Source organism: Phoenix dactylifera, unplaced genomic scaffold, assembly GCF_009389715.1.
Source record: "Phoenix dactylifera cultivar Barhee BC4 unplaced genomic scaffold, palm_55x_up_171113_PBpolish2nd_filt_p 000297F, whole genome shotgun sequence".
Classification (NCBI taxonomy): domain Eukaryota; kingdom Viridiplantae; phylum Streptophyta; class Magnoliopsida; order Arecales; family Arecaceae; genus Phoenix; species Phoenix dactylifera.
Window position 1 is genome coordinate 193591 of NW_024067774.1, and position 19882 is coordinate 213472.

Consider the following 19882-nt stretch of genomic DNA (forward strand, 5'->3'; position numbering starts at 1 on the left):
TAAACTGTCCAGTCATATTTTATGGATTTTAGAGCATATAACATGATTTTCAAATAAAATTTAACATGCCTGACCCATTTTACTGAATACAAAATATATGTCAAAACTTAATCAGTTTATCAAATAATTTAGAAATCACACTTGAAGTATTAAGTTATTTACCTCTTCTCGCTTAATTCCTACTTTAGATAGGCGGATCAGGTTCACCTGTTTAAATTTAATCAATTCCTTTGTTAATTTCAGAGCTAAGCAAAATTAAAAAGAATATTATTGGACACGGCCCAACAGGGCCCAGAGTTGGCCCATAATGGGCATGGCCCGATAGGGCCCACATCGAACATGGCCCAATGGGCCCGCATACCCCGGCCCAATAAGGCCCCCAAGGTTGGAATCTAATTGGTTCATTTATGCAATAAAAATTCATTGCAGGAAATAATACTTAATTACAAGATACTGTTCTATGATAAAACTTGAGTAAAGGGACCAAACAAATATATTTGAGGACCTTTATGTAATAAATCTTTCTTATAGGGATTAAACGTAAATTGCGGAAGACTCTTTTGTGAAATCATATATTGTCAAGGGCTTAACTGAAAATTTTCATTTATTGGCCAAACGGGTTCGGGTTTCGGGTTTCGGGTTCCCGATTCGGGTTCAAATTCTGGGTTCGGGTTTCAGGTTTAGGTTTCAACTGGGCCCAAGTTGGGCCCACAGTGAACCGGGCCCAAGCTTGGCCCAGTTCGGCCCACATGGCCGTCTTCCCCACCGAGCTCCCCATGGACAGGGGAGATAGGAGAACGGGAGAGGAAGGGGGGGTCAGCGGGGTGGTCGGCCTAGGTAGCCGGCCTAGGCGGCCGAGGGCCGTCGCCCGGTCGACGGCCAGCCGACCGTAGGGGCGGCTAGCGGCCGCTGCGGCAACGACATGAAGACAACCGAGTGATCTCGGTTTGGGCCAAAGCAAGGGAGGAAAGCATGTGAATAAAGGGCAAAAGAGGCTTACCGGTGGTTGACGGAGAAGAGGGTCACGGCCGAGGGTGGCTCGGTCCAGCGACGGCGCTTTCCGACGGCCAAAGTAGATATCCGATTAGGGGGGTAAAACAGGGGAATACAGCTCGGGTGGTGATGGTGGTTGGCTGAGGTGGCACACTGGCCTCTTGGGAAGCAAGAGTAGAGGGAGGAGTAGATAGGAGGAGAGGAAAAGGAGACGGAGGAGAGGGAGGAGGGCTCGCAGGTGATCTCATAAGGAAGAAATGGGGGTTTTATAGCCCCATTTCAACGGCTCTCCGCCGCGAAAATTGCGGCGGTGGGGCAAGATCAGCGGCCGCTCGTGCGGCCATGGGGTGGATGCGGGACGACCATAGTGCAGCTGCGGGATGCCCACGGCATCTCTGCACCCGGAGGGGATCGCATTTGCGATCCCCTGGTCTGGCCCCTTCCAGAAGGGGCATTATCTCACACTTCTGATGTTCGCAGTGTTAGGCTAGGTCTAGCTACTGATGGGTTTAATCCATTCTGAACGATGAGTTCTATATAGAGTACTTGGCCAGTTGTTTTGATTCCATATAATTTGCCACCATGGATGTGTATGAATCAATATTCACTAATTTTGTCAATGATTATTCTAGGTGACAAGGGCCTAGGTAATGATATTAATGTCTTTCTACAGCCTTTAATAGAGTAATTGAAACAATTATGGGAGGTTATTGATGCATTTCATGCTTTCGCAGGCCAAAGATTCAAATTGCATGCAGCTCTTATTTGGACCATCAATGATTTTCTTGCATATGCTAATTTATCTGGTTGGAGCACGAAGGGGCGTATCGCATGTCCTTCTTGTGGAGATTCAACTCATTCGTATTAGTTAAAATATGGAGAAAAGTTCTGTTATATGGGCCATCATCGATAGTTAGAAGCAAACCATCCATTTCGATTTCAAAATGACTTGTTTGATGGTACCACAGAGTTGCGATCTGCTCCTATTCCACCAACTGGATCTGAAGTCTTTAGACAAATGCATGGTACTTATTATATACCGGATAAGGTCTCCAAATGTTCAAAGAAGAGGGGAAGGGTGCATTGTTGGCAGCACAATGAATGAAGGACTAATAGCAGAGGTTGTTGAGAATGCTGACAACTTTTTTGAGAATGAAGACAACGTATATGGTTAGAAAAATGATGATGACTCAATGGCAGCATCTATACAGAAACAACTATATAAAAAAGAAGCATTTTCTTTGATTTACCTTATTGGGAGTATAATCTTCTTCGACATAACCTTGATGTGATGCATATAGAGAAGAATGTTTGTGATAATTTGATTGGAACATTGTTAAATCTTAATGGAAAGGCCAAAGATAACTTGAAAATGTATCTTGATTTGAAAGATAACTTGAAAGCACGTATTGATTTATCATTTAGCTAATATTGATTCTTTTTTGTGCATACCAGGTAATAACATGCCTCGAGCGAAATGATATAGAGATGTGGAGTTTTAGCATTCTTAGATGGGATCTTCTTCTGATCAGTCCCTGCAATCCTAGCATTTCTGTAAGCACCAGCAGCAAGAGTCCCAGTCTCAGCGTGAGCCTCCTACTGATTACCGGAGAGGATGTTGTTATGGATGACCTCCGCATCTAGGATAATTCGATTTAAAATTCATATTTGTCTTCAAATTTTTAATATATATTTTATTTAATTTTAATAGATGGACAAGAGACGTGAGGATGAGATGGGAACCCACTCAAGCAAAGGATGTATGGCAGCTTCATGAGGGTGACAAGATCATCATCCGATGCAACAAACTAGGGCAGCCCATCAAGAGGGCTGGAAGTCTTTTATCAAGCTTCTAAGGGTCGGTTGCACGCAAGGGTCAGCTGTGTCCACTCAACTATACGAAGTGGAATGAAATGTTTCCTTCGTATAAGGTTGAGCTTCTTAGGCTTATACAGGTAATAAATTGAATTGCTTCTTTTTAATTTGATACCTCTTGTATCTTAAAGTTTCTTATTACCATAATTTTAATTTTTGATTTAATATTATTATAACATTCTGTATCTTATTGTAGAGTAAGTTTGTACACCCTCCAGAGAGCCATGACTGGGTGCTAAAGTCCCTCAACTGCAAATGGTAAGAATATAAGGCGAAGTTGAAGACGGACTTTAAGCACGAGAGTATGACAGAAGAGAAGGTTGCTCGTATTTGTCCTCCTAATGTATACCCTCAGTAGTGGAGGAAGCTTGTTCACAACTGGTTTTCTGAAAAAGGACAGGTATATACATTGAATATATAATATTGTGTACTTTTATTTTGGCAGACATATTTCAATATTAGTAGAGCTGCACGAGCATCTCAAGCAGCTCTTCACACTTCAGGCTCGAAGAGTTATACGAGACGTAGAGATGAATTCGTAAGTTTTTCTGAAACTATTTGAAACTCTACTAACATATAGCAGGTATCATGATATATAGTTTGTCAATATACTCTTCGTGTGTGTAGATGACGAGTATGGGAGCCTAGTGAGGTAGAGTTTTATAGGATGATTCACACCCACCAAGATGGCAGCTTTGTCTGGAAGGAGTCGAGAGATATAGTTATATGTATTCATCTTTAATTTGTTCAAAAAGAATTTTTATTAGTTTTACTTTTTTTAAATATTAAAGTGACTTTTTTGAGAGAGAGAGATATAGGACAGAGCTACATCTCTTATTTCAGAGCGTGTCGGGGAGTCATCATCATCCGGTGCGGCCAGTCGTATTGAAGCTCAAGTCTTTGCCGAATTGATGAGCCCATAACGTTATGGTCGAGTGAGGGATTATGGCATTGGAGTTACCTTCACTCAGTTGTCTGTAGTAAACCGATATACCTAATATGCCAGACAAGTTAATAGCACTACAGAGGTTTGTAGTCTGAAGACAGAAATAGCACAGATAAAGCAGACATAAGAGACAAAGACAGAGGAGATAAGATAGAGTCATAGGACCGATATTGCGGAGTTGAAGCAGATCCATGAGTTAAAGATACAATCTTTGCAGGATCAGCTTGACCAGATTTCATCTTTGTTGCAGATTTACCCTTCTGGTAAATAACTAAATCTATTTGAATATTTTACGTAATTATAATGTATTTTTGTACGAGCGTAATGACTTTCGTATTCTTACTTTCTAAAGTATTTTTTTCATATAGGTTGCTGATACTTCATCTACTCGTAGAGATGACGATGCCATCAACCTCTGATACATTGTAGGTTGTGTATTTGTTGTGTTGGAAAGTAATGTATACAAGTTTAAAAATTACTTTCATAATTTTTTTAAAAAAAATTACTTAAACGTGTTGGCCGAAGCTAGGGCCAGCCGATGCTTAAAAGCGTTGGCATAGAGTCGGTTTATGCCGATGCTTTCAAAAAGCGTCGGAAAAAAAAGAGTTCCACCTCCACCTGCCCAACGCTTTCCGCACGAAAATTACTGACGCTTATAAGCGTCAGTAAGGACTCTAAAAAGCACCAGAAAATATTATTTCTTTTGTAGTGACCATTTCCTCCAACAAGCTGTCAATCCCAGTGTACATCCTCTAGGACCAAAGGACATCTATGGTGAGCTTCTTGACTATAATAAAGAAGAGCTAGGAAGTAGATTTCCTCATACAAGAGCAAGTGACCCACATATGGACTAATGGTCATATGTGATGGTTGGATTGGTTCTACCAGATGGAGTATTATCAACTTTTTGACATATTGTGATACAAAGATTTTTTTTAATAAGTCGATTAATGCTTCCAATTAGGTGCACGATACCATGTACATCTTTAGATTGATGGAGGAGGTGATTGATCAGGTAGGAGAGGAGAATGTCGTAAAGATAACCTCAGATGAGCTTCTTGTATCATATGATGGTGAGGGCAAAGATTCAGATCAAGACAAATTTGATGGATGCCCAGGAGTACATCGATATCACTAAGCGACGATGGGACTACCAGATGGGTAAAGACTTGCATCTGGCATGCAAGTAAGAACATTAAAAATTAGATTGCTTCTGTACTTGTATAATTTTACTCAAATGATTACGAACTCTATCTGTAGCATACTACCTGAACTAGAAGTTTCAGTACACCATATATAGAATCGATATAGATGACGAACTTATGGCCGCGATATATAATGTGATTTATAAGATAGAGGCTGATCTAGAAGTCGTAACCCTATGTCTAGAAGAGCTAAGTTTACTTAAGTGATATGTATAACTGGTATTTTCAATTATTAACATATTACAATACATTAAATACACAATTATTCAAGAATGAAATTATGCACATGGTGATGTAGTTATATAAAGAAGATGTTTACCGCAGCATATATACTTGATTTTTTATATTGTTATGTTTATATTGATCATATATAATCTGTTTTTTGCCTTAGAAACTTTTATAGTAGAAAGAAAAGTAATCATTATATTAGTTTGTTTATGCCTATTGTTATATAAATATAACTTAGATATAATTTTATTCAAAGCAACTCTCAAGTGGTGAACTTTCAATAATTATATTTCGATGTCCCATTCTATTTACTTAGACACTCCTACATTGACCATGGGGACTTTGGCTAGTTTTTTATATATTCCAACAGTTAACAATTAATTCACCCCCATTTTTTGTAAAAGTCATAAAATAATAAGAGAAGTAAGAACGTATCAAAAACAGGTATCAGAAAAAACGAAAGACCACAACCTGTTATGATGTGATCAATTTAAAATCATAACATGTATGAAAGATTCTAGATTTATTCCTGAAAATAATAATAATAATAATAATAATAATAACAAAAACAATAATAATAATAATCAGATTAAAGTAATTGTCTGAACCATATAATAAGAATCAGAATGGAGAAAATAACTATCAAACTTTTAACTGGTCATTCAACAAAAATGGTTGATTAAACCCAATAAATTGAGTAAAAAGAAACAAAAATAATGTAGAACCAATAAAGCAAGATTGACAAAGTAAAGTACTTGTCTGAACCATACAATAAGAATCAGAATGGAGAAAATAACTATCATAACTTTTAATTGGTCATTCACGAGTAATGATTGATTAAACCCAATAAGCTGAGCAAAAAGAATCAAAAATATTGTAGAACCAATAAAACAAGAATCACAAAAGCACATACTGAGTTTTACTTTTAATCTGCATTTAGAGGGCATCAAACTTTGCTTGTGGAGCAGATCCACTCCAAGCTACTAGACAAGAATACAAGAGATTTTTCCAAGGGACTGAAGATGTAAACAACAAATCACGAGCAGAATGGAAGTTTCAGATAACAATTAAGAAAATCATCTAAACTTGAATTTCTGACCTTTCAGTCACACAATTCTCATGCCCATAAAGCAGGTTATGTGCAACATGAAACTAATTAAATTTGTTAGAACCAACAGCATTCACTTCAGACTCAAAATACAAAGAGCATACCATGTCATGACGTAATGAAGAACAACATGAAACTTGTTATGGTCCAGCTTGCCTCCTGTAATTGGAAGGTAAATAAAATTTCATAGACATAAAATGCAAAAAAATTCTTCCAGAATACTATTGAAATTTGAAAGGAAGATAAAACTGAACATGCATATCTATCACTACAGCTTCTCATCATAAGTAGCGATTTGGTTATGCCATAAAACCAAGACATACAAAATCTCTTGTTCTAACAATCATGACAGCCATCTGGAAGCACCATTAATTCAACCATATTAGTGAGCTCAGATTCTCATGACAGCAAATTGAAGAGCATTTATATCTGAATCTAAGAATAACAAACCCTAAGAAAGGTATCAAAAGCATCATAAATCAAGATAACAACCTGTATATGTAAAATCATATCAAAAAGGGTCTAACAACATATCCTTTCCAAGCTGCTTCTTGTATATGAGCCAAAAAGGAAACCCTTTGCAAACCAAAAATAATGGGAAGCAAAATTAAGATAAACTACTCCAAAGAAAACCACCAACACTGGACAAAAAAGCAAAAAAGAAAAATCAAAAGAGTGCCTAGCCAAAACTACCAAGTCTCATCATTTGATTCATCAACAGTGTCCACATCCACCAGTTCAGCATCATCGACTCCATCAACATCCTCATCATTGTCATCTCCATTGTCAGAACAAACAGGCTCATATTCATCATACCAAGGGCTTTTGAAGGACTGAATTAAGTGACACTTGCGCTCAATACCTTCATTTATATCTACTTTCCAGCACCCACGGATGTCAAGGACATGGAGATAATGGCAGTTGGTGAGAATGGCATCTAGCCCACAGTCACTAAAACGTCCATAGGCAAGTTCAAGGTATTCAAGCCTTGGCATAGTGTTGGCCACAGACAATGCCTCTGACTCATCTACCTTGGCATTCACAGTGCCATCCTGGCTCCATTCATAGTCTGGCGGAGGCATGTTCCTCCTCAGCTGAATCAGGGACTTGCAATGCTTTCCCAGGGACTCGATGCCCTTGGAGGTGATCTTGAGGCAGTTGCTAATGTCCAGTACAGTTAGAGCTGAAAGTGATTCTGCATGCTTCTCCACCATTTGATCGGTTACTTCACTCATTGGAATCTGGAGGATATTCAGGAACCTTGCACTGCATAAAGGAAAACAAGAATTGTCGTTCACACTCATGAAATTACAGCACTAACTGGCCATGGCTCTTCAGCATGGTAAACAAGATATTTATGCCTAATACATACATGGATGTTGTAACTTTGATAATTTGTGTCATCCCCGTAAATCTCTAACAAAGAAACAACAAAGTCACACATGAAAGTAAAATGTTAAGAATCACAATCCTAAAGTCGAGGCTTTTTCTCCTTGCAGCTCGCATGCCACATGGCACAAGAAAATTGGGGCTTCATATTACACACCCAACGTGAATTGTGCTGAGCCTGTGACCATGCGTTATAATGGGTCTGAGGAGAGAATTTCTGGGGATTGGGCCAACTGTCTACAGTACAATAATCTAGAAAAGAAATGGTTATTCCCTAATACAATACTAGTACACAGGATATTATTAGAGCTACAACCTTCAAAACAGAAATTCCATGAATGGTGAAGAGGACATTCAGAACACAATTTGCATTCAAGAAGTACAAGATTGAATTTAATATTATGCAGAATACCCTGGAGACTTGAAACCCCAGTCTCACTTGTTATGGTTCATGGATCAATCATTTAAAGGCACATTGGGACAATCTACAAAATATTCTTTGAAGAAGATTCTTGGAATAATGTAACAAAGAACAAAGAGCAAAACATTGCCAGTTTGAAAGACAGGTAGAAATGAAGGTAACAACAACCCAAGTTAGAGCAACCCAGACTACCAAGAGAAAACGCAACTAACAATAACTAAAATATCCAATAAATCTCTTATCCACTTTGCCTTGACCTTTTACTGACCTTACAGTTCTTCCAAAGCCTCAAAGTGAACTAACAATATCTTCCCTAATCACCAAATAAATCTCAGGGCAAATATATTTAAAACAGGGCCAGTGAGAACTCTACGGTTTCACAGTCTTCTAGATTAATTTTATTGATATAATTAATTGTAAAACAACAAATATTAAACATTTGACACGTAAATACAAAAATTAACAGGGAAAACTTAAAAATGAGCATCTCAGATCATGAAGAAGAAACAAACCAGCCCCCCCCCCCCCCCCCCCCCCAACCAAAAACAAAAAAAGAGAGAGAGGGAAAGGAAAAAAAAACTTAAAAATGAAAAAGAGAAAAAATCATCTATTTTTTCATTAGCTTTATACTAGCCCTTACAGATTCTTCTTTATGATTTCAGCAAAAATATGGAAATACCATTGAATATATCACTATATATACATAAGATCCGATTAAAATGAAAAAGAATAGAAAAAGAGCAACCACTGGGTCTACTAGTAACAAATGATGAAGGAAAAAAGTTAAATTTTATACTACAACTAAGATATAACCAAGCTTCTCGGCATTCCAACAGCTTGAGAATTAGTGTCAAACCATGTAATCTGTTCACAATAGATATACAGAACTGCTCACAGAATTCCAAAAGTCTGGGTTCTAAATGCATGTAGGAAAACTTAATATTAGCCACAGATAGTTACATATAAATGTGCAATGATGCTCGGTGATTTATCAAAGGATTCAAGCACGTAGAACAAAAGTACTGTGCAAGGACTACGTCAAGGACTTGAAACCCTGTCTTTGAAACAGCAAATAGAAGGCATTGCTCGTACGAAGAAGGAAGAAAAGCATTAATCAAGAAAAGAACATACAGAATTTTATTTTGTTAGAAAAACTAAATAATAGACCACCAAGCAAAAAATTCCACTCCCCATGTTCCGTATCTTTTTGTGCTAACCGCTGCTCTTCTTCTAAAGCCTTCAACTAGCAAAATCTCCATCGTTATATGAACTGCTTTCGGATAGAAAATTTGGGCTTCTAATAAGCAACACTTCCAAAAAATTCTTACGATTAAAAATCTTCTAGATTCGTTTAATGGGAAACCTTCGATATTTTCTCACCAAAAAAAAAAAAGAAAACTTGTACAAGTATTTTCTGATAATAAAACCAAATTGGAAACCAGGTTGTCCGTCATAACATAACGAATAAATTTATTTCAGCAGTTGAAACCTAAAATCTATAAATAAAACACCATCTAATTCAAAAAAAAAAAGGAAACAAAAGAAAAACTAAAGGAAAATGAGAAAACTCCTCTTCCTTTGGTCCCTGCTTACATTTCAGCCCCTTTTCTTCTTCCATCTTCATGCGTCCCAAGAGGGACAACCTAGAACATGACACCCCATATTATTCCAAAAACAAGGGAAAAATCTAATCAAAATAAATTGAAAAATTAATATATGGATAAATGATTCTCAAAATTTTAATTACATACATGATTAAATAAATATCAAAAAATTGGACACTTGGCAGCTATAAACAGATAACACTTTCATAACAATAATAAATCAAGAAAAAAAAATCAAAATATAACCAAAAAATATCACAAATTTTATGCATTCCAGAAACCAATCACAACAACCGAATACTGCTTATCAGCACTACAAACCAATCCAAATGACCAAAATAGAGAGAAAAACAAAAGAAAAAAAAGGATAAAAAAGAAAGAGAAGAAATGAGCAGCGAAAAGGGAGATGAGAAGGAAGTACTGGATTCGTACGAGATGGCGACGTAGGAGAAGGCGGAGTTGCCGAGGCGGTAGGCAGAGAGGCGGCGAAGGTTGCCCCGGCTGCGGCGGACGAGCCTCCTCATCGCCGAGTCGATGACATCGGAGCGGTTCACCCGGCGGCACCACTGTTCCAAGTCGATCTCGGCCCAGCAGTACGGCCCCAGCACCGCCTCCCGCCACCCCCGGCACACGAACGGCACCGTCCTCGACATCTCGTCCGCCGCCATCCTTCCAAATATCAACGCCAACACTTCCGGACTCATCGCAACCACCCCCGCGGCCTCCGCTGCGCGCCCCCCTCTTCGTCTCCCCCTCCATCGGTTCGAAAATCCCACGCCCCGTTAGAGCTGGGCCCGCCGCATTTTTACAGCAAGAGAGAGGTCATATCTGTCGACACGTGTTCTGGCAATATAAATCGGACGGTTAGGGCTTCGTCTTTTTTTTTTTTTTTTTTTTTTGTTCTCCACACTCTCTCCTTATCGTGGCTCATGGTACTCCGGACAACTGAGCCGGCGCTTTCGCTACGTGGGGAAATAGCCGGGAGATCAGGCGTTGGGCGGGTCGGACGAACCTAGGATATGACTGGGTCTTGTATGCGACACGATAGATAAAAGTTCGTTTAATTGGGAGGTGGTTCCCGCGATCCATGCTGCTTGCCGGAAAGGTGACAAGGGCTGGGGCGCTTGCGGAGCGGCTCGTTCACTGGAAGAGCGGAAGGGTATTATGGAGGAAAAAGTGGGCATGTTATCTCGTGCCATTCCGGGTATTGTGCATCAGGTAGGTGCTGGGGCGCAAATATTGTGCATCAGGTAGGTGCTGGGGCGTTCACATCAGGTAGTCTGAGGTTATAATCAATTATTACTAAGTTGTATGAATTAATGCTGCTTCTTTGTGATGGTGATGGAGGTTTTAAGATGAAGGTTTGCTACTTCGATCAAACTATGGAGCTGGCTCTGTTCCTTCATTTTAAAGGCCATGATGGGAAGCTGCAAATCTTTACACCTTCGTTACCCCACTTCATGCTACGTACATGGGTCGTATGAAGTTTTGACGTTTAATTCTATGATTAGATATTATCTGACAATAGGAGATGCTATTATATAATGTGACCATTATGTTGTTTCATTTAAAAGTTGTTATTATCTCAACCCACTAAACCATAATGATCAAAATACCTCAGATGTTTGGAGGTTACTGACAAATTCTTTTTTAACTCCTTGTTACAAATTAATGGTTGCTAGACTTACACTTTCCTAGTTTTGAATTTCAAATTTGCTATAAACTTTTCTCAGGTGTTTGCTATTAAATTTTAATATTTATAAAAATAAGAATACATGTGCAAAATTAATAAATAACAATATAAAAAAACTGGTATTTTAATTTTACGATGTTTGACAGAACATTTGATGAAAATGAAGGCTGGTGAAGGTTGATAATATATTTCCAGAGAAGGTTCTGAAGCTTGTTTAATTCTTAAAGATGAGGTTCCTTTTGTTAGTTTTCTAACTAACAATTCACAAATAAAACCAAAATATTATAATTTCTTTGAAAAAGGTATTGTTGGCCTATAGTTTCAAGGTAGGGATTCCCAAGTCTTTTAACACATTACTTATTTGCATGGTCTAAGATATTAAAGGTTTCAAACTAAAATAAATCCAGAGATTATTAGTTATAAGTACAAGAATTAGACTATTCAATTATGAAAAATGGAAATACCTTATACCTAGCCTAAAGATTGTGAAGTATAACTTTATCCTACTATTTTTCAAGCAATACGTTTGTAAAAAATTCTCTTCTAAAAGGATGAGTTTTGTTGATGCCCAAATTCTGCCCGACCATGGTCTAATAATTTGGAGATATAGATGGCACTGATCAATACGCTTGGTTCATGGTGGTGGAAGATGGAGAGCCGATTTGCTGTTAGGAAACGTTGACCTACGCACAAAAAAAAGAGAAATGTCTACTGAAATGGCTCTAGTTGTGTCTCCTCTGATGCCTTTAGGAGCTCAGCTTTATGGAACTTGGCCTTTAGGAGCACACCCTTGAGGAGCTTGGCCTTTAGGAGCACAGCCTTAAGGAGCTTTGCCGTTAGGAGTGTGGCCTTGAGGAGTGCATCCTTATGGAACTTGACCTTTAAGAGTTCAGCCTTGAGGAGCTTAGCTGTTAGAGGAGATGAGCCATTAGGAGTGCAACCTTGAAGAGTTGGATCATTAGGTGTGACCTTAAGGAGCTTGGCCTTTAGGAGCATGGCCTTATGGAGCCTGGCCTTTAGAAGCGAGGGCTTTAGGAGCTTGGCCTTTACAAGAGCATCTTTATAGAGCTTGGCCTTTAGGAGTGTGGCCTTGAGGAGCTTGGCCATTAGAGCACGGTCTTTGAGAGTTTGGCCATCAAGAGATCGTCTTTTAGGAGCTCGACCTTTGGAAGTTCAGCCATTAGGAGGAGCTTAGCCATCCGAAGCTTGGCCATCGAGGAGCTTGAGAGCCTCTCTCTATGAAAGACTTGGGCTATTAAAGCCTTTAGCTATCTATGCATTGGTCTTTGGGATCTCTTGCCCTTATTTATATAGAAGAGGAGGTTACGATTGGAGGCAAAAACCAAAGGATAAAGCCATAAACATTCTTATGAGCCGTATCCTCCATCCTTATAAGCCATAACCATCCTTATGAGCCATAACCTCTTTATTTATCTAAATTTCCACCAAGAATTTATATTTTTTCGAATTCAAATCTTTTCAAAATGCTTGCCACATGTTGACCCGTGATTGGTGGGTTAGATTTATGCCACATCACATGTTTCTAACTTTCAAGTCTAAGCTATTTTTTCTAGCTCAAGCGAAGGAAGTAGTCAAGCTAGCTAACTACAGACAAGTCCGAACTTATCTTGCCTCTCCCATCTTTTAAAGTCACGAGTTCTAAGTGCGGTCAAGTTTGCATACCTCGACTAGTCTGGATCATTGAACTCTTTTTATTTTAAGAGCTGTTGGGGTTAGCCTTTTGTGTTGAGACTATTCAAGTCGACTCTATGAACTGTTTGAGGTTGGCTCATCAGGCTGCATAGGTTGGCTTGAGTTATGCTAAGAGGTGCCGAAGATCAGCTCATTAAGGTTATTGTCCTTTGAGATCGACTTGATTATCGGTATGGCTTGAGGTCGAGTGCTAGGTGTTTGCCCCCCATTCATCAACTATCCTATTTCTTTCTCTTCGGTCGTCCTGGCCCCCTACGATTATTGCCGAGGCCTTTAGCTCATTTCTTGCATTGGCTCATGGCCATGGCTTGAGCCCCTAGCTGTCGTCGAGTCTCAAATAGATATTGTTTTGACCGAGCTTGTTTCTCCTATTTGACCGACTTGCTTTCGTTTCTCCACCACCAGTCGCATTCTTTTGCCGATCATCGTGCGGGTCGCCGCAGGCCTACACTATCGCCAACAAGCAAACAGCATTGCTTCTTTCTCCCATTGGTTTGAGGAGGCCATGAAACTCCTTTGTCTTTCAAAAAAAAAAAGAGAAATTTGAGGGAAGTAGAGTCCCCTATTTCTCTTTTCCTCTCTCTTTATATTTTCTCATTTCTCTCTCTACCCTCTTTCTTTCTCTTCTCCCCTCACTGTCTGATGTCAAGTGGGCCCAAATGGTCTCTCTTGTGATCTTGGGCAACCTTGGTAAAGGGAGACTAGACCCTAGCTACTAAGGCAGCATATCAGCCCCTACCCTAGTCCTTGTTGAATACCATTGGACTTTATTATCATCAATTATTTATGACCTATCTATACTCTATCCTTATTTTTGATCTACAATTTGATCAGTTGAACTAACCTTAGGCAACTTGATCCATATGGGCAGTTCTTTTCTCATATTTTTTTCATCATCTTTTCTAATTTTGTATCAATATTTTCTGATTATTTGAGTTGAATCCATAGAGAAGATACTACAATATGACCTATAATTGACAATTTTGTGGAGAAGGAATTTCTGAAATTTTTTGAAATTGATGGTGTAATTATGAGGTAAGTAATGCTTCACTTTTTCTAAATGTATCCATAAATTATAAAATTATTATATTAATAAGTTTAAATCATACTATCATGATGCATGAATTTGATTAACAAAATCTTATTATTCAATATATGTTATTTTGGAATATTATGATGATGCATGAATGAAAGTATTGATCTTGTTCGATTGATTTCGATACCATATGATTAAAAGTATTATATAGAACGAAATATGAAACTGCATGATTATTTTAGACTTTGAGCCTCACTATGTTAAGAACAGTACTAGTGGGCATTATGCATTGGCACTTGATTTGTTATAAAGAATTTACGTCGCAAGAAGATGCGCAACATACTGCAAGTAAATACATAGTTCTAAAAGACTTTGCCATAAGAAAATGCACGATACATCGTAAGAAGATGCATGTTATCATGACCCTACTATAGAAAAATATGGTCATAACTTATGGTTAACAAAATAAACTTTATATTTTGAAAGAATTTAGATTTATAAATGAAAATTTAAATTTTGAAAAAGATGAAATTTGACATGCATAATGTTTTGATAATGCATATCTTCATTTGGTTTTAAATTGATAAATTCAATATGCTTATTTTCTATAACTTATTATTTATATTAATATCTAATTTATCTAATTAAAAGCATTTATTGCTTACTGCATTGTCTAGCTCATTATTTGATATTTTACTATTTTTATAGATTCAAAGAACTAGTTTGCATGGGGCTCTGCTACAAGAGAGTGAATAGAAGCAAACTTTTGGTTCTTAATTTTAGATTAGAATTCTTGTAGAGTTTGATGTAACATCTTTCTAATATCATTGGATTTTATGAGGCATTAAAGTTTAGATTTTAGTTTTTTAAATTTTGGACGTATCTAATTTATTATTTATTTTGTTGCTTGTTTTATGAGATCATGATGAGATGCTTTGCATGCTTGTAGGAAAAGTTCTCTATGAGTATGCAGTAGTTACCTTAACCCTAGCTCATGATTTTGGGCCAGAGGTATGACAATTATTATTGGTATCAGAGCATAAGTAGATAAATTGTAATATATATAATTAGACATTGGATGAATGTAGATACTCTAGGAAAACAGAAAACGTAAAGCAGTGGCGATTGCAATGTAGGTTATCTTAATGAATTTTTCAAGCTTTGGGATTATATATGAAAAGATCACCAAAGAATTTTGATATAATTGATTTGTATGGTTTGAGATATGATGAAGGCTGGACAATTTGTAAATCAAGTTATGATTAGTTGGCTTTTGACCAAAATTAATTTCAAGAGGACTAGCTATGGAATACTATTGTGTGTTGTAATTATGTGCTCATTAGTTGTTTAAGTGAATTTGGAAGCTCAATTTAATAGGGGGTATACTATGATATTACTTCTAGTTTTGATGTTAATTATTTTGTGAAACCTAGTGGATTGGGCTTGGTCCACTTGATTGGCCTGGCCCAAAGGCAATAGAGAGGAAGACTTTGGTTGGAGTCTTCTTCCTCCCTTCCGATCGCGATGAGGACTCCTCTCGATCACAACGATCGGAGGTTTATCGTGATTTAGAGACCAGCCGGATAAGGCCGGGATCCTCTATTTAGAGACCTCCTCCGAGTTCATCCAAGGTCGAGCCACCAAATTCTAACTTTCCCTTACGATTCATGTCTTCTTCTTCCTCGATTTGTCGCCGGCGAGAGAGCCACCGAAACCTCGCCAGACTGAGGTAAGAGTTCCTCATCTTCTTCTCTTCCTCTCTTGGTGTTTTGGTCGTTAATCATCATGGACTTGAGCCGGCAAATTGCTGGAATTTGATCTGAAATAAGGTGCCCCATTTTGGCTTGCAATCTTTCATCGTCGGCCTTGTTCTCCGCCGTTGGCTTTCATAGTTGACAGAGCTTGCCTCGCCGCCTCCTGTCGTCGTCGGGGCCAGCCATTGCAGCCTCGTTTGGGTTCGATCGAGAAGAAAGGGAGAGGGGTGGATCCCCTATTTGGAGAAGAGGAAGAGAGAGTCTCTCTCGTCTTTCTCTTCCCCACTCTCCTTCCTCATCTCTCTTTCTCTTTTCTTTCTCTTGTTGAACTTTCTCTCTCGATTCATGCCAGACATGTTGATTGATCTAGGTTGACCTATGCCATTAACGACCAAATCAAAACTTCTAATTGAACCCGAATTGAGACTGTTTCTCTTCTCCATTCTTTCTCCCTCTATAAAGTTTCTCCATCTAAACTTTCTCTCTCTAAAGATGATGGACTAGTAAGATACTTCTCGTCATGATTTGGGTCAACCCCGATGAATGACCTTGATTCATAGTCATCAAGCGATGTGTCAGTTCCATCCTAACTCCTGCCAAATATTGTTAGATTTGATCGCTCCGATTTTTTTTGAACCATCTGTGCCTAGTTTGAACATGGTTCGATGAATTTCACATTGATCAAACCGATCGAAGTGTCGGGCACTCCTACTTGGTCAGCCTTGTGAGGGTGTTGGAATTTAGAATTTCTATTTTAAAATAATTATGATAAAATTCTGATGAAAAGTAAAATTTTGGAATATTAGGCTATGAGAACGATTTTCAGGATTGATTAGATCTATTAGTTGGATCACATTTATAAGGTAAGTAATAATCCGCCTTTTCTAGATTCTTCATTTATATAATATTATTTTTGTATCAAATAAATTATTAACGAATTTATATGTGATTTATGAATTTTACGAGATGGAGATTTGAATGAAAAATAGATATATAAATTAGAGTAATATTTTTTGAACTATTGTTATATTTATTGTTCTTGCATTACATATGCATACTTTGATCGGATTATAATATATCGATTATTTTACAAAAGGAACTTTGATGTGTATCAGATTTGGAACTCTCACCTTGACTATGTTTTGAATCTGTTGCCCAAGGTGACAACCCAAGAGGGGGGGTGAATTGAATTTTCTAAAAATTATGTTCCCTAATTTTTACTTTGAATTGAATGCAGCGGAATGATAAGATGTTATTTACTTAAGCTCTAGGCAATTACAAGTAAAGCAGTGGAAAATTAAGCTAGAGCAATTATACTATGGCCTTAGGGTGCAATTGATCTAAAATTAACTTATAGTTGTATGATCAATTTTAATCTATGTGTATGGTAAGAATGGAAAGGAAGCTAAGCAAATTCTAAACAATCACTTATAACTCTATAGAAAACAAAGCTAGAGATATTACACAATCAAGAATGAATGTAAGGCATGAAATACAAGAGATAAGGCATCACAAACACAAAGATGTATAGTGGTTCGGTGCACCCCAGCACCTACATCCACTCCCTAAGACCTCTTGGGAATTTCACTATAATCCCTCAGATTACAGCCGGTTGTTTTACAAGCTCACAACCCAACTTGTTGTTTTGCGAGATCACAACGAACTCGGTCGGTTTTTACAGGCTCACCGACTAGAACCAACCGATTGTTTTCCTGGGTTCACAATCAAACCCAGTTGGTTTTTCTAAAGGCTCACCAACCACAACCTTACAACGATTGTTTTCCGGGTTCACAATCAACCCAGTTGGTTTTCCCAAAGGCTCACCAACCACAACCTTGCAACGTTGGTTTTCCCTTTGGCTCACCAACAAACCTTAACCCCTTGATTGAATCCCTTGATTGAATCAAGTTACAAGATATTCGAACAAGAGTTTAAATCAAATACAAGCTTCTCAAATAAGCAAATATAGCAAATATAAACAAGCAAAGTAAAGAGAAGAAGCCCTTAAACAAATTTGTAGATGAAGGAACTCGGCTTCTTCTTTACTTGACCCTCTTCTGATTTTGCACGAAGTAGAGGATCACCGAGGCAGCACACAGTTGGAGAGGAAGCTTTGGGATTCACTTGGATGCTCTTCTTCTCTCTCTTTTACTTTGAATGACCCTTTTGTGCTTTTGGAAGATTTCTCTTGTAATCTCTTTGAAATCTCTTTCCTAAATGTTCTCTCCCACTTCCATACCTTCTTTCCTAGCTCTCCTTTTGATTTTATAGCTTTAGAGGGAGTGAAAACAAAAATCTAGCCGTTAGAGACAAAAATAGAGCCGTTGGAATCAAGAAAAAACTAGCCGTTATGCCTCCCAGCATGCTGGAGTCGACTCGGCTGAAGTAGGAGTCGACTCGGCTGAAACAGGAGTCACTTGTGAATAGTAGTCTGTCGGCACTGTAGCTGGGAGTCGACTCCGCACTGTAGCGCTAAAGTAGGAGTCGACTCGAGCACTATAGCACTGAAGTAGGAGTCGACTCAAGCACTGTAGCGCTGAAGTAGGAGTCGACTCGAGCACTGTAGCGCTGAAAATCAACTCTCTATCTTTTTATTTGTTCTCAGTCAGAGTCGACTCGTAGAGTATCGGAGTCAACTCGCGCACTGTTTCTTGAAACTCCAGAGTGCCAGAGTCGACTCTAAACTTCCAGGAGTCGACTCGAGGACTATTCTTTTGAATCTTTCTTTGAATTTGCTCCTCTAACTTGAGTCATTTGAACTTGAAACTTGGGTCACTAAAGTGTAGCTTTCTTCCAACTTTTCTTGAGAGCTTTTGAGGCCTTCTTGTATTTTTCCAACTTGCTATGTTCCTTGCAAAACAAATTATCTTTCTTCTTGCAACACAAACATTAGTATTTATACTTCAAGATTTTGTGATCATTAAAATCAATCTTTAAATCAATCTTTGGGTCATCAGTCTCCCCCTTTTTGATGATGACAAAACTTGGAGTATATGCAATATAAAATATATTGTGTTCTAGAAGTAATGCATAGCTAAGTTGTTTGAAATAGAAAATATATATCTTTAAAATATACTTCATGATAATGCTTTAGATTTAATCAACTTAACATAATCAACACATAAAACATTATGAGCATATACTTAGATATTTCTCCCCCTTTTTGACAACATCAAAAAGATAGTGAGACATTAAGCACAAAGAGAAGAATACTCAAATATTTTTTTTTCTTTTTGTACTCTGATTTGCATGTCAAATTATTGCAAGAATATGAATCATATAACTCAAGACAATAATGTTAGAAAAAGATTAATGAGCATAGACCAGAGCCAATTAAGATAATTTCAGAGGAGAACACATCGAATGTGATTCTAAAGATAGTTTTCAAATCAAGTGTAGGTGGAATCTTTCTTAAGTTAATTCAAGAAGTACCACAAATGATATTCAAGGAAAGCACGAATGAAAATCTAACCTCTCTTCAATAATAAGTATGAAAGCTTGTTCATTTAAGATCTTTTGCCCAATATATTAAGTATTTTATCAACATGAGAGCAATTTAATTAATTTTCAGAGTATAAGATCAAAACTTATATACTTGAAAAATATATCATCATGTTGGATCATTAATTCTTAATGACTTCAAAGTTCTTTTATGGTAATAAGAGCATTGGGGCACAAATACCAAAATACGGATTCATGCAATTTTTGATACATCTTAGAGCTCTTTTAAAAACTTTCTTTTATTCCTTTAGAAAATAAGCACAATTTGATACATAAAAATATGAATTGGCACAAAATTGAAGTTCTAAAGAGCAAGACAATTAGGACTCATTAGTGAATTTCAAAATAGATTTTCTAAGGGATACTCAAGAAAATTCAACACATTATTCTCCCCCTTTTTCATTAAATTAGAGGCT

At 37.7% G+C, this 19882-nt stretch overlaps 1 protein-coding gene across 1 annotated transcript; it reads right to left on the minus strand.

Annotated features, from left to right (window-relative positions):
• Positions 1 to 7044: 7044 nt before the first annotated feature.
• On the minus strand, positions 7045 to 10437 carry LOC103713372 (F-box protein FBW2-like). Its single transcript, XM_008800270.1, has 4 exons — positions 10202 to 10437; positions 10064 to 10082; positions 7728 to 7771; positions 7045 to 7621 (listed from the first exon to the last, which is right to left on the minus strand). The coding sequence occupies exons 1-4, from the start codon at positions 10435 to 10437 to the stop codon at positions 7045 to 7047; spliced, it is 876 nt and encodes a 291-aa protein (XP_008798492.1).
• Between the last annotated feature and the right edge of the window lie 9445 nt (positions 10438 to 19882).

Excerpts from the sequence above, each read along its gene's own strand:
- LOC103713372 (XM_008800270.1), bottom strand. The coding sequence starts at position 10,437 with ATGGCGGCGGACGAGATGTCGAGGACGGTGCCGTTCGTGTGCCGGGGG. Across the intron at positions 7,622-7,727 it reads ATCAAAGTTACAACATCCAT|TGCAAGGTTCCTGAATATCC; the intron begins GTATGTATTAGG and ends TCCTTTATGCAG.